Below are 14,326 nucleotides of genomic sequence, written 5' to 3' on the forward strand. Positions count from 1 at the left end.
TTCTCTTTCCATTTTACAGAAATGGTAAGATTTTTAGCATGAAAAATCTTACCTCTCCAGGGGGAGATAAATTCATGTTGTCTACTAGAAAACAAAAGGCATATCTGGAAGGTTCTCCTTTGGATGGGAGACTTTAACTCCTCTATATGAACAAGTTAATACATGTCAAGGAGTGTCCCTGGGCACTAGACCCTTTTTCCGTTTCTAGAGCGACTTTCAGAGCAGGTGACCTTGGACAGGCAGGATGTGTGGGGTCCCCACCCAGCTGTATTGCAGTGTCTTTTCAAGCTATTGTAACTGTTAGACGTGAATGCATCTGCTCCCTGAACAAACCCTACAACCTGGGTCCTTTTCACTGGACATCAGAACATCATTAGTAGGCCTTAACTGATTTTGGGCATCTTTGGGTAGATGTAGCCATAGTGGAGAAATAGCAATTCCAGGATGGGATTGGCTTAACCTATTTTAAATGTTTTCTTTAGGATATGGTGATGCACCCCTACAAGTACTTATATCTCTTTACTGTGTATGATGGGAGCTGGGGTGATAGTTTATGTGTGTGCTGCAGTTGTCTGCATATTTTCATGTGAATCCATCCTTAATCTCTTCACTGACAGCAAGACCACAATTTCTCGGTCTCTTTATCCCAACCAAAATGCAGTTGCTCCATACCACCCCCATGTCACCATTCCTGCTCAGTGCGGGCCCCCGCGTCCATGCTCGATCAGTTGAATCAGGATGCAGCTGCAAACTCGCTTGCCAAGTAAAGAAGAAGGGTTGCTTTTAGAGAAATCTGTTCCCTGATCCCAAACCCTACACAGACACCGGGCTGTGCTGAAAGAGGTTGGGAACCTGCAGTATGAGATGGGGTAGAAAGCTGGACCATGTCTTTGGACATAGCCTGCATTTAGGTCAGGTTAAAAACAATTGTTATGCAGAGACCTAAGGATAGCAAAGTACAAATTCCCAGTTTTTAAGACCCAGCTCTACATGTATCTGCTAGAATGGTTGTAGATTCTGTCTTAGAGTCTGTGGATGTATGCAAAGACCACTGGCATTCCCAGCAGCAATTTTCTGCAGTTCCCCCAGTGGGATGAATACCAACCCTTTCACACCTGCGTTAACTCCACTGAAGCTAAATCATGTACAAGATCTGAAAATAGATGTGTGTGAGGCTCCGGTCTTGCCTTGTGTACAACAAATGCAACAGGAAGATACCATGTGAACTCAGCAGAGTCCAAATAGACTTGTTTGTAAGGCTATATATAGGAGACCACGTCTTGTAACTGATACACACAGCTTGCTCTAAACACAGCATCACAAGGTGTTCCAGAGACTTAGAGAAATGCCCGTTCCTGTGCCTGCCATTCCCCCCAGAAACATCAGCAAACCTCACTTCCACATGGCAGAAGAAATGCTTTGCCTGGTTCCTCTGTGTCTGCAAGCAATGGGCAAGGGTTTGTATGGAAAGCATCACCTACGTCTTGAATTCAAGTTATTTCTTGAAGTTTTGAGAGGGTCTTTAGTTGCATAGAGTCTGGTATTGTACCAGTCCCATCAGAGGCTGCTGGTCCTGCCTCTCCGCACCCTCTCCCTCCACTGCCTTTGCAAGACGCTGCAGATGGGGTGGCTGACTATAGAAAGAGAGAACATTAAATGGCTGTGCAAATTCCCCTCCTTTTCCTCCTCCTCCTCTGATCCACAGCCTTGTAAAAGGAAACTGTGGGAAAAGTTGAGTGGCACCTGGAGGGGTTCTGAACTTCCTCCTTTACGAAAAGGCTGCTTTGATCTCCATGGAAATAATGGGTGATACAGGCACCCAAAGTGAAAGTCATTCAAGGGAATTTAGATCTCTGTTCCCTACTGTATGGTCTGTGGGATATGAGGAGTCAGGGGGCAGAGACAGGGACTCCAGCCATCACTGCTGGTATTCAGTGTTGCTCTTGAAATCTGCAGGAAGACCCTGAGGTGTGTTGAGTAATGCTCATGTGCAGGTCTCCACCAGCTATATAAACAGATCTTTGCAGGGTCAGGACCTGCCTTTTTGGCTGGGAGATGCCTTTCAGGGGGTGAAGAAAAGTTCATACCCTTCAGCTACAGCTGCTGGTTCCTCTCCGTCTTGGTGATGCTGATCCTCAGATTATGAACTCTTTTTGCACGCAGAGTTTGCATGCAACAAAGGGGAGAAAGCTGGAAATATTCCCTCTGACCTCTAGAAAATGAGCGTTTGATGACATTAGGAAAGCAGCATCTCAAATCCAGAAATACTTCCCCTCCCCCATGGTTGGCCATCATTCAGTCAATTGCCATCTTTACTGTATCAGGCATGCATCCTTTTCCATTCACCGAAACACAAAAGCATAAATCCCACTAAAAGCAGCTGTCCTCAACGCAGTTCGTTCACCGACTAGGAGCAGGAGCTCATTTCTTCCTCTCTCCTTAACCACGACTAATTAAGGATATTAAGGAGTTTATTACTTCTGAATATCATCTGGGAATGATTTCCATATGTTGCATTATTCTCCAGGGTGGGCAAAGCTTCCCTGTGCCAGCAAAGCAGGGTGTGGTACTGCTGACTGTCAATTGCACCGTGTTTAGTGTTTTACTGGAGGACAGGTTACAGGTGGCCCTTTATAGAAAGATACATTTCATCCTTAGTTTTCAGACAACTTATAGTATCCTTTCTGCTGGGAAATTAAGCAGACACCCTCCGTATCCATTGCAGCTGCTTCTAGTGTTAAATTAAACTGCTGCTATTACAGTGAGCAGTTGCTGGAGCTGAGTTGTGTTGTTCCTTGTTTATGGCTATGGATGTGAGCCAAATGGCCATCCTGTAGTGGCAAACGCTGGAGATATGACCTGGAAAACAGATGTTTGGGCCAAAGCCAAAGTGGTTTCAGGAAAGACAGTGAGAGAGAATCAGGAAAGCAGTTATCTATCTGATTTATTGGACAGGGTGAAGAAATTCACCCCAGGGCAGAGTGCTCACGCAAGGCTGGTATAACAGTAAACTCTGATTTTAGCTAGCTTTTAGCCAGACTTTGCAAGGCTTATATGGGCAGCTGTTGATCTGCTAGTGCTTACACTAGGTGTGCCAGACCTACGTGCTTTGCAGCTGGGCAGAAAACTCTCGCCTGTTTGCTGGTGGTGGCAGAACATCTCATGCAATAGACCGGTTTATGTGAAGTCCCAGCATACGTCTTTTTTTAGATCTGATACAATGCTGGGGATTTTTTGAAATCTAATGGCTTGAAGAAACTGATCAAAAACAGATTTCTGCAGTGGAGGTACTCTGTGTGAACAGGTCATCCCCAGGCATTCCCCTTAGCTCTGAAAGGAGAGAAACAGGTTCATCACATGCTAGTGGAGGGGTCTAAAATGGGTCCTGCTCATGATCTGAGGGTGCTGGTTCCTCTCTCAGGAGCCCAGGTAACTCCCTCACATGGAGACGCTGGTGCTGTAGACATCTAGGAATAGGTGAGATCTGTCCCTCCTGTGTTTTCACAGAATCACAGGCTGATTGAGCTTGGAAGAGACCTCTGGAGGTCACCTTGTCCAACTCTCCTGCTAAAGCAAGGCCACATAGAGCAGGTTGCCCAGGACCATGTCCAAACAGCTTTTTAATATCTCCAAGGATGGAGACTCCACAACCTTTCTGGGAAACCTGTTCATGAAGTGCTTGACTGCACAGAGCCAAAATCAAGTATTGCACTGGAGGGGGGAGGGAGGGGGTGTCCAGCATTTAAGACTAAGAAAAGTTTTAAATGTCTCTGTTCAGGGAGCAGATCCATAGATCTGAACAGGTATCTTGTAGCAGATCCAGCGAGTGATTTTTGGAGCAGTGATGTGAGTATTTAGCAGAACAAGATGCTTTGACAGTTTTAACTAAATTACATTGATTTCATTGAACTGTGATGAATGCCAGGCTCAAACTTTTAGCCCTAATTTTGTTTCTTTAGTACTTGAGCCAATAGCGTTACTACATTTTAGTGCTGAGGTGTAATCAAAAAACTTTTGGCTTCCTTTAGCATCAGTCATGTTCTTAGATGCCCAACTTGTTGACTAGTAATTCGGGCTAGTACCCTGAGTTTTTCAAGGTGAGTTTTGAAAGTCTGGGTAAGGGAGGCCCTCCCTGCACTTCCTCCTGCTCCCATCCATGGAACAATAGGTTCTAAAATCCAAGGGTGTGGGAATTGGGGATTTGGAAGAGGATACATAATCATCTCTTGCCCACCAGTCACCAGAAGTATTAGAGGAGTATGATTGGAGGCAGAGAGAATACATCTCTGTTCACACACAGAGTCGTGATGCAGATGTTTTGACTTTGGCCTTAGTCTTTGGCTCTCGTTAGCTTTCCACAGTGATGCTGCATTGCGCAGACTGAACATGCAACTACTTGTATTTCTCTCCTGCTGCCAGAGACCCTTTGATTTGTTTTTCCTTTTGTCTTTAGATTAAGTAGGCTTCTTGTTTTTTGAAACAAAGGAAATGGCTACATAATTGCATCAAACAGAGGGGGGAAATATATAGACATATATTTCTTCCTGTTAAAGAGATTTTTTCCTACTTAATTTGATCAGATTTCTCTGCTTCTGTCAGTCCAGGCAGAAATTTTAGCCTTTTTGTGCCTCAGACCACTCATAAACCTTTCCCTGTAGTATTGTGCAGTGCCACAGATGCCCCTCCTTACAGAGCTACCTGTGCCTGAATATCTAAATGCAAGTGGCTTTCCAGACCAAGTTCATCAGGCACTTGGATAATGTGTTTGTGAAACACCCTTCAGAAAGATGCTGCCCTCATCCAGAGGAGAACAGGATTGTCCTAATCTCCTGCATCCAGCCCCAGGTGGTGCTTTGCCTTTCCCACTACTTTCTCTAAAACTGCAAAATGCTGATGTTTTCCCAGTTGAGGGCAATGCCACATGCAGAGGTCCTTGGACAGTCTTCAGAGGAGGTCTGGTAGCTGCTGGTGGCCTATGATCTGTGCATTCCTAGGGATACACAGTAGATATGAGTCACAGGATTTTTTTTCTCTCTTTCTGTCCTATCCTGTCTTCCCCAGAAACCCGAGAGGGTTTATGAGTCCTTGCTGTGTTCCTGAAAAATCAGCCAGGCTGTTAGCTAACCTACTATGCTCAAATGGGAAGGAGGGTCTTCCTATACTGGCTGTTGTATAGATTGGCCTTATGTAGGGTAATAAATTTAGGGAAACATCCTGGGAAGCCTCCTCTGCTGAAATCTCTATCAGAGTATAGCTGCAGTTGGCTACACGGGCCGTCTGTTTGCCAAAGTGTCAGAAAGTGTTGCAGTGTGAGCGGCCAGTACTTGTGAATATTCGGGCCAGAATAGTTGGCTTTTCAGTCCCAGTTCTAACTGTAGCTGTTTGTCTTCGTTTTATAAAACAGAAAGAAGGAAAAGATCTCACCATATCCAGGACACAAGCAATAAACCAACCTGCTGCGACCTGGCCGCACACTAACAGAAAGTTGTTCTGAGTTTTACAGTTGCCCTAGAATTTTGCACGGGGGCTGATGGAAACTCATCACTCCACACTGCTGGGTAAGAGAGAAGACAATCAAGCAAAGGGCTACGTCTTGGTTTTTCAAGTTTTCCCCTCTCCTTGATGGTCTTGCCTCCTGTCTCTTTGAACAGAGAGTCCAAGTTTTAAAGTCATCCCAGCCAGAGGAGCAGTTGTCCTCGTTCTTTCATCTGAGAAAATCCTTTCCATGTTGTCCACAATTGTGATGAAGAGAGACGACCCTTTTGCCAGAGACTGAACTTGTCTGTCAGGAAAATACCATTTACAGGTAAGAAAATGCCATTCCCAGTGAAGAATCTAGATCTTTTTCTGTGTGAGGGTAGGGAAGCTGCCCTTGGGATAGAGCATTTTATGTGTAAAAAGGAGAAGAGACGTGGGCTGCATCCCACACCATAAGTCATTCAACTTTTTGCTGTTGCAGTTGAACAATATATTGTTGTCAATATATTTGACGGGTAGCAGCTGGTGATAGGACTCATGTTGTTTAACGGTGGTGGTCCAAGATGTAGACATCTGCTGTTGAGTTCTAAGTGCCTCCTGCTCCCCATTGAGTAGAATGGGAGCCAGGAATGACAAGCTCAGAAGTTGACACAAAAGTGGGGTGGAAAATCCCGGTCCTTGGGCCCAGATGGCACAATGATGGACACCAGCTACAGCAGTTAATTTCTGTTTTCACTAAGTTTTCTCTCTGGAAGCTCTGGAAGAGCCTACAGAGAAGACCAACCTAAAGGCTTTGTTGTGTTTCCTGGAATCTTGTTTTTATATGTTTCTGTTTTCAGCTGCTTAAAATTATCCTGAGATCCATTTTTTTTTTCTCCACTCTACACTGTGTGGTTCGTATGAGCTGAATTTTCTCTTTATAGCTTCACTTATGGATATGGGTCAGCATGCAGGCAGTTGAATGCCCGGATCATTTCCATGCTGTATATAAATAGTACGCAGTTATTTCACAGTTTCATGTTCAGCTTGCAGGCTTCCAACAGCCTTGTATTCCCGAAACCCTTTCTATTCTCATAGAATTTGGGTTCTTGAACGTGTGACTCAACATAAATTACAGCAGAGGTTATCCCAGCCAAGAAAGTCCCGATTTGGCTTCTGTGTATTGTCAGTCTCGTTCCTGATGGTTGGCGTCAAGTCAGTAGTACTCAAAGCTGCTGTTGCGGGTCTTTCCAGCCCTGCGATGGGTTCAGCTACGCCATTAAGCCGACAGCTGAGATACGCTACCTTACGCACGTTAAACGACACTCGTTCATTCCATCATCTTGCTAGACAGTGGAGGAAGTCAGAGAGTCTCCAGCTGGATGGATAACTAACGGCCGGCGTAACCCTGTCCGACGGAGATAAGAGGCTGGTTAAAACCCAAGGGAATTTTTAGACTCTTCCCAAATATCGCCTGTCTTTTGTTTGACACAGGACTTGTCATGTCTCCCTTTCTGCGTATTGGTTTATCCAACTACGACAGTGGCCCTTACCTGCCATCCCAGGGGGAGGTGATTAACCCTTACTGTGCTGTGATGGTTAAAGAAGCCGTGGAGTCAGGTAAGTGGGGAGGTCTTAAGTATGTGTGTGAGCTTTTATAAGACGTGTACACCTTACTATGTCATCACTGGTGTGTAGGAAGCACATTGGTAAATCTTTATAAGGGCTTGTGAAGGGCCTTCTGTGTCTCAGCACAGTGTAAGTTTGGGTTTGGCAAGGCCTGCAATGCAATCTGATTTTATGATGATGCCTAACAAGTCTATGTCTTCTATTTAAGGTTATTATCAACTGGATTACAAGTCCTAGCATGTCACAGAGCAGATGAGCTGAGCCGTATTGGGTTTCACTTTTATATGAGCAGTTGTTGGCTTGTCAGTGGGACAAATGAAGTCTGGGTGTCCTGGAAATATCCTGGGAGGGCTGTCTCTGGTTATCACATTTTTTTGAGGAACTGACAGGTCCAGCAACTTCCACCATTTTAAAAAAATAACCCTCAAACAGCCCCAGTCTTTGCAGAGAGACTTAATTTCTCTGTGTAATTGCTGTACTATGTAAAATGTTTGAAAGGGAAACCCCCTGCTATGCTGTTTTCTGTGTCTGGATATATGGATTGTTGCATGCTTTTCCTGATTGAACAACATCAATGAGTCTTCATTGGGAAAATGTTTCTTATATGTCTTATGCATGAAAATAATCCCTGTAATGGGGTGAAAAGTTCTTCAGTTCTGCTTTTCAAGAATCATGAAGATCAAGACCTTCAGTGTTAGAGAATTCCTCATATTGGCTGTTATTTATCTTAAGTCTTTGATAAATTCCTAACTTGACTCCTGTGATTCTTTGAAAAATTAAGCTAACTCAGAAATCCCTTTTTATTCCTTGAGAAACCCTATTACTCTAACCTCTAGAGGATGTTAAAGTAGTTTAAAAAATGATAAATTTTAGAATTTTTAACCAACACATTTCACTTTTTGTTTGCATGTTTATTTGGTTTTTTTAAAAGTCAGAATTTATCACATTGAACTTTGTCTTGGCTTAAATTATACTTTAAATGATGTGGAAGGTGTGGTAACTGGTAAATTCGAAAGGACAGAAAATACTGCATGACAAGATATCTCGAAGATCTCACTTTTTACTGAAAATATGTCTTATTTCAGGTTTCTGCAGGGCTTGGCTGTTTGCTTTAATGAGTTCTTTGAAAGCCATAGCTCAAATTGAAGGCTCTTGTCAGTTCAAAAGTGAATAAAACCAGTTTGGTCAGCACAGACCTATATTTATTTGTCTTACACAGAGCTGAAAGTGTTTTGTGGCATCTAATAAACAAAAATGTACTAACTAAGGGACATAATTTTTGTGCTCCTGAGAGTCAATAATAATAATAATAATAATAATAATAATAATAATAATAATAATAATAATAATGAAAGAAGAAGAAGAATTCTACCAACAAGATATACAAAAATGTGTTTGGGGGAACTGTTCTCCATTAGTGAGGACTGAATATAGGAGAAATTATGTCCTTCTATTAGAAGATTTCTGTTTGCTGGGGTGTAACTGCACTCATCTAGCCATTGCTCAGAGCATGGTGGGCAGCCGGAGGGACTCCTCGTCATGTCAGTGGTAGGAACAGGAAACTCCCGAGATTGATTCACCTCAGACTCCCCTCTTAGGGCAGGTTGAATCACCCTTGAGAGGTATTAATCTGCTGCTGGTGGAGGGTGTCTAAATGTATAGATGGCTGACCTTACCTTAAGGTGACTAAGGCAAGATGAGGTCATGGTGGGATCCATCTCCCCAGTAATTCCAGTCTTCTGAAAGGATATTCATATCTGAGCAAGGCAACCACTTTTGCATTATAGCCCAGGGGAACAAACAGGGATGTCCATGATTGTATTCATCTCATCTTGAGGTATACGTCCATAATGGATCTGATGAATCACACCCTAGAAAAGCCCAGTTCTCTCCACTGACTCCAAGGGCAGTTTAGTCAGTCCACCCAGAGGCCCACGTCTGACATTCGGTGCGATAAGCCTGACTCTAAATGCCAGAAATGCTCTCAGCATGACTATCCTGAGGAGCTGTCATGCTCAAACAGGCTTAGAGATGGCAAAAGGTGATGAAGGTCTCAGGACAAACATTGGCTGAGTATATCTGAAATAGCTGCATCCCTGCTTTGTGACTATTTTGATCATAGTTTGCTCTCCAGCTCCCTGGTTTCACAAAGCGCTTGATACTCAGTGGTAATAGGATTGAAAAATAATTTCCATTGATGCCCTGATATGCCAGTTTTGGCTAAAGTGGCATGTCCAAGGAGCAGGAGTGATTCAGCTGCAAAGCTGGTAACAGATGCAAACAAACCTGGCTCCCAGCCTTGTGCTCTGACACATGGCCATTATTGCTATACATGATTGCTATATAGCGGCGAGTGCAGAATGCAGGGTAGGACATGCCTAAACCCAGAGCTGAATCCAGGATAGCTCCAGTCCCAAATCCCTGCAAAATCTCTTCTGGAACTGTTTTGGTAGACGGCTCTGCTCTGACTTTTGCAATTTCCTATTATGGATCAGATATATAGCATGTGTAGCATTAGCAAAGCGTGAGGAAGTGGGTTTTGTTATTTTTTTGGGGGGGGAGGGGTCTTCTTTTGCAAATGGAGCACTGGTAGATGATAGATGTGTTTGGCTCCCTCAAAAAGGGAGCCTGAGTCTACCTTTGGATTCATGCTAAAGGCTGTCCCTTGTCAACGAGCCATGATGAGTGAATCATTGGCACAGAGGAACCCAAGGGTCTGGGGGTAATGCACATCATCTGTGGACATAAGGGTGTCACAACAATGGCACCGTAAGAAATTTCAGAAGCTCAAGAAAGATATTGGGAACCTTTTTTTTTTTCCACTTGTTCATTTTGTGTAAGAGATCCTGGTATTTTATGATATAAGCTTAAAAAAAAACCAACCAACTGGAAAAAAAAAAAAGCCCAAAAAAAAAAAATCCCCAAGCACCTCCATGTAGTTAAAAGTGTTATAGCAATTTGTTACTGAAGAAAAGCCATTTCAGAGATCATAGGCAGCCCTGAGGTAAAAAAAAATCTGCCTTTTAAAAATGGCTTCTGCCTTCACGAGCCACCCGGCCCAGTGCCATTTTACCACCTGTCTTGGTGACATTTGCTTCATGAAAGACCCTGCTCCATGTCTGAGCTCAGCAAGCCTCCAGGAAAAGTGCTCCCAGCTACAGTGGGAGCTGCTGCCCGGGAAAGACAAATGCTACTTTATTTTTCAGGAACCCAGGGTTAGCTTAATCCCTCGCAGAATTCCACAGACGTCAGCGGGGACGCACCGGGGATGACTGGCTGATCCCATATATTGGCCAGTTCATTCACATTCCAGGGCTTGTTTATTTAAGCCGTATGTTTAGGAGTGCAACGCAAATAAAAGCACTTGTTTTGCAAGTGCTGTGTCTCACATCCGTGGAGTTTCACTGATGTAGCAAATAAATAAGGGTCCTTAATGAGATTTCTGTTCTCCATGATGCTGGGAAGTTTATATCTCATTCGTATGTCTTGTCTTGTCTGCTTTTGTTGAAAGGGGGCGTTGAATATATATTTGCAAGCTTGAAGGGAATGAATTAAGGCTGCAGACAGTGGGATCAGTATATGATTGCCTAAATCTGCATATGTGAAAAGCCAACCTCACTTAGCTGATAGAGATGGATTCACCTTAGATTGAGGTGCTCTAAACTTTGCGGAAACTGAATTTAAATTTAAGATTTAGCTGCACAACTGCTAGTCATACTGGGCAGGACGAGGGTGAGAATTGATTTTACGCTGCAGGAACGATCTCCGCTCAGTTTGCAACGCAGACCAGTGCTTACGGTCAGAGCAGACTGCAGCTCAGATTGGTTTATGTGATCGAACCAAGTGCAAAACCGCTTTGTGAGAGCCAGGTGTTGGGTCGTGGGGTGACACTTCAGCAAGTCAGTATTGGTTGCAGGGTCCTGCATGCCTTTGCTCAGGAAGCTGCTTTCTCAACCAAGTTCTATCTAGTGGCTCTGGCAGGTGTTTCTCCTTTCATAGGAAAGTGGTACGGGGTGGTGAAGGGAGATTTTTGTTGTAGTCTTGTGCCCTGATATTTGTTCTCTCTGCAATAAGCGTTCTCTCATTTCCAGAGATTAATATTACACAATCAGGAGCCACTGTTTCCCTTTTCCTCCTTCTCTCTGGCCTCCAATAACTTTGGAGCTTGTTTACCAGTTTTAATCCGTCCTGAAGGTGTGTAAATGAAAGCTGAGCAGAGGAATTAGTCCTCCCATCTAGGAAAGATTTTCTGTGGCATGTGCCATGTTCCAGGCCATCGGCTGCATGTGCTTTTCCAGCTGGATGGGATGAGAGAAAGGGTGAGCTTATTGGAAATAGGAGCAGGGTCTTTAGGAGGCAGGATTTGTAGGTCTGCTGCTCACACGATTGCTTTTTAGTCTCTTGTGCCACCAGCTCTGTCATTTGATGGGTTTGAAATTTGCAGAGGGTAACTGTGAAATCGAATTTACTTTTAGTAAGTGTCCAAGCCTTGTACGGGGCTATATGAAATAAAATGGGCTGTATGAAATAAATAAAGCTGGCTGAGACTCTTTTCAAAGAGAATTACCTAGAAATAACTCTTTGCAAACTAATTCTAAGCCTCAGAGATACCCTTCACCATTTTAAGATGCGTCTGCTGTGAAGGAAGAGGAATTAATGCATGAGGAAGAGTTGCAGGAAAAGTTTGCTCAATTGAAAAATCTACACCACTGTGGATGTGGTTGCAGTTCATATATTAACATCCCTGAGTTAGCCGAGATGTAGCAACTGACTGGACATGCACTGCAGCTGAACATTAATCATAAAGTGCATCCAGCATTTGGGGGGATTGAAACAAATTTTTAATTGCTGTGGGAAAGGTGATACATGTAGATGGTTATCTGTGATGAGATTCAGCTGATTAGAAGTGGGTGTCTATGGTGTCGGAGTCTACATTTGAGGTCTACTCAATAGAGTTAACGGAGTCAGGGGTGGAAATTATCTTTCTAAGGTAGATGTCTGCATTTGGTCAGATGAACACACCCTAACTCCATTGATTTATATTGATGATATTCTCTTCACTGGTTCTGAATGGACCCAATGTTCAGACAGCTCAGATATGGCCATACGCATTGCAGACACCAAAAGTTAAGTGAGATGAATCCCATCCTCGGTTTCACTTCACACAGTAACCTTGTAGGACACTCTAACGTGATCCATTACACACCCTGCTTGGAGAGAGAGACCTTAAAGTGGATAAATAACACAGATCTGTCTCAGGGACTGCAGAGTGGTGGCCTTAGTGCAGATGAGAAGCAAGTGCAGTCACTCCAAACCACTTCTTGTTGACAGAAAATGGCCAAGTGTACGTGCAGAAGAAGCCCACCATGTACCCACCCTGGAACAGCACTTTCGATGCCCACATCAACAACGGCAGGGTCATGCACATCGTCGTCAAGGACAAAAGTGCCGAAATGGTTTCAGAGACCACGGTAGAACTCAAGGTGCTGGCGGAGAGGTGCAAAAAGAGCAATGGGAAGACAGAGATATGGGTGAGCATCTTTATCTTCTCCGGCAGGATGTGATGGGGATGCGACGGGATATGAAGGGAATGCCTTGTGTCTGTGCCAGGCTGTGATGGTAACCAGCAGGGCAGCCAGAACTGGCTGCCGTCCAAGGAATAATGTTTTGAGTCTACTTGGTTATGACTTGAAGGAAAGACTTCCATGCGTATTAGAAAAAAAAGAGCATGTCACATTTATATTACCTGCTCCGGTTATATTGGAACATATGCCCTCTGTTAGCAAGGATCCTGGTTCAGGTGAGCCATGCCCACGTGTTAATCTTTGCTTAGGAAATCCACTGGGGACAAATGGTAATATGAGTGCCTAAATATGAATTATTTTCTGTGCTCTGGGGATACAGCGTTAAAAATTTAATATCAAGTAACTGATTCACAGCTGCCTGACTTTAGGGTTATGTCAGAGGAACTCCTTTAAAATCACTGGAGTTATAGTGGAGTAAATTTGAAGTAACAGTCTTCATAAGGATACTAAATGTTAAGGTTGTGTTCCCTGGTAGTCCAAGCAAGAAAGTTATTGATAGTAGTCTTTAACAGGAGTATTCAGTAGCGATGCCATGAATAATGATAAAGTGGAAAGACGTTTGGAGAGAAACTGATTTCCTGGAATTTTTCGTTTTATTTCTCAAGCCAGTTCTCAGGCTAAGCTGCTTGGGTTAAGCAGAGAGTAGAAAAGTCAAGAAAGCGTTGGTCACTTAACGGACCTGAGAGCAAGATTTGGTAGAGATTTGCACATTTAACCCAAAACATGGAAGAAACGGATATACTTAGGGTTGGAATTGAAAACCAAAAGGCTCTGCTCAGTGTGACTCCAACCCCAGGCTTCAAAGCTGTGTGAGGCAGCAACCTGGTGAGGAGAGGGGGCACAGAGTCTGGCGTGCTGCTTGCTTGCATCAAGGGTAGCACACCTGAGGTCAAGTGGATTGGGAGACCCTGGTCCTGTTGTGTCCCAGCCTGGTAGCAGCTCCTGAGTTCTTCTCTTCACTCACTCCCTGATACAAGTTACAACCTGGGGAGGGTGGTCCCTCATCATACAAGGGTCATGAGGAGAGAGAATAGCATTTTTCTCACTTTTCTGTGCAAGGGCACTGTTTTACCTGGAAGGAAGAGAGGTAACTTTGCTCAGGCTGTGCTGGAGGTGGGTGGGGAAGACACTGTTGCGGTTCTCAGGCTGAAGAAATCCTTGAATATAGGTCGTCTTATTCTTTGACAAGTGGATCCAGATTTACAAAGGCACCTATGGGCAGAGGTTCAGGTAGGTGGGGGTTTCCATGTCCAGTGGGAAGGCCTAAAAATGCCTGGATAAGCTTGTAGCATCACTCAGGTTGATGATAATGGAAGTTAGACTTGCAGAATGAAGTATCTAAAAGATTTCAGCATCTTGTCTGAACTTGGCTGGTTTTTTTGAGGTGATCCCACTTCCCCCTTGCAGGATCCACTGGCAATGGCAAGTTTTCTCTATAGATAGTGCTGGTCCTGAGCTGGTGTCTAAAAACCTGCCTATGGCTTCTGTGATTTAGCCACATTTATCTCTTTTATCATGCCACTCCAAGAGTTTGATAAGAGGTGATCTAGCCTCCTCTCTCTGTGGTTGCTCCTACCCTGCCTTGTTGCCCGACACGGGTATGAACAACCCAAAAATTAGTGTTCATTGGCATTTGTCACTTCCCACTGGGAAAA

The 14,326-nt window shown here is 44.0% G+C and overlaps 1 protein-coding gene across 1 annotated transcript in view; it reads left to right on the forward strand.

Annotated features, from left to right (window-relative positions):
* Positions 1 to 14,326, forward strand: part of PRKCQ (protein kinase C theta) — a 63,757-nt gene that overhangs the window by 13,348 nt on the left and 36,083 nt on the right. The window contains exons 2-5 of the mRNA XM_075081663.1: positions 5,405 to 5,558; positions 5,652 to 5,806; positions 6,952 to 7,077; positions 12,418 to 12,617. Of these exons, the coding sequence (XP_074937764.1) occupies positions 6,960 to 7,077; positions 12,418 to 12,617 (318 nt within the window). The 5' untranslated portion in view covers positions 5,405 to 5,558; positions 5,652 to 5,806; positions 6,952 to 6,959. The remainder of the gene's footprint in view (positions 1 to 5,404; positions 5,559 to 5,651; positions 5,807 to 6,951; positions 7,078 to 12,417; positions 12,618 to 14,326) is intronic.

This window comes from Phalacrocorax aristotelis, chromosome 1 (genome assembly GCF_949628215.1).
Source record: "Phalacrocorax aristotelis chromosome 1, bGulAri2.1, whole genome shotgun sequence".
Taxonomy (NCBI): Eukaryota; Metazoa; Chordata; class Aves; order Suliformes; family Phalacrocoracidae; genus Phalacrocorax; species Phalacrocorax aristotelis.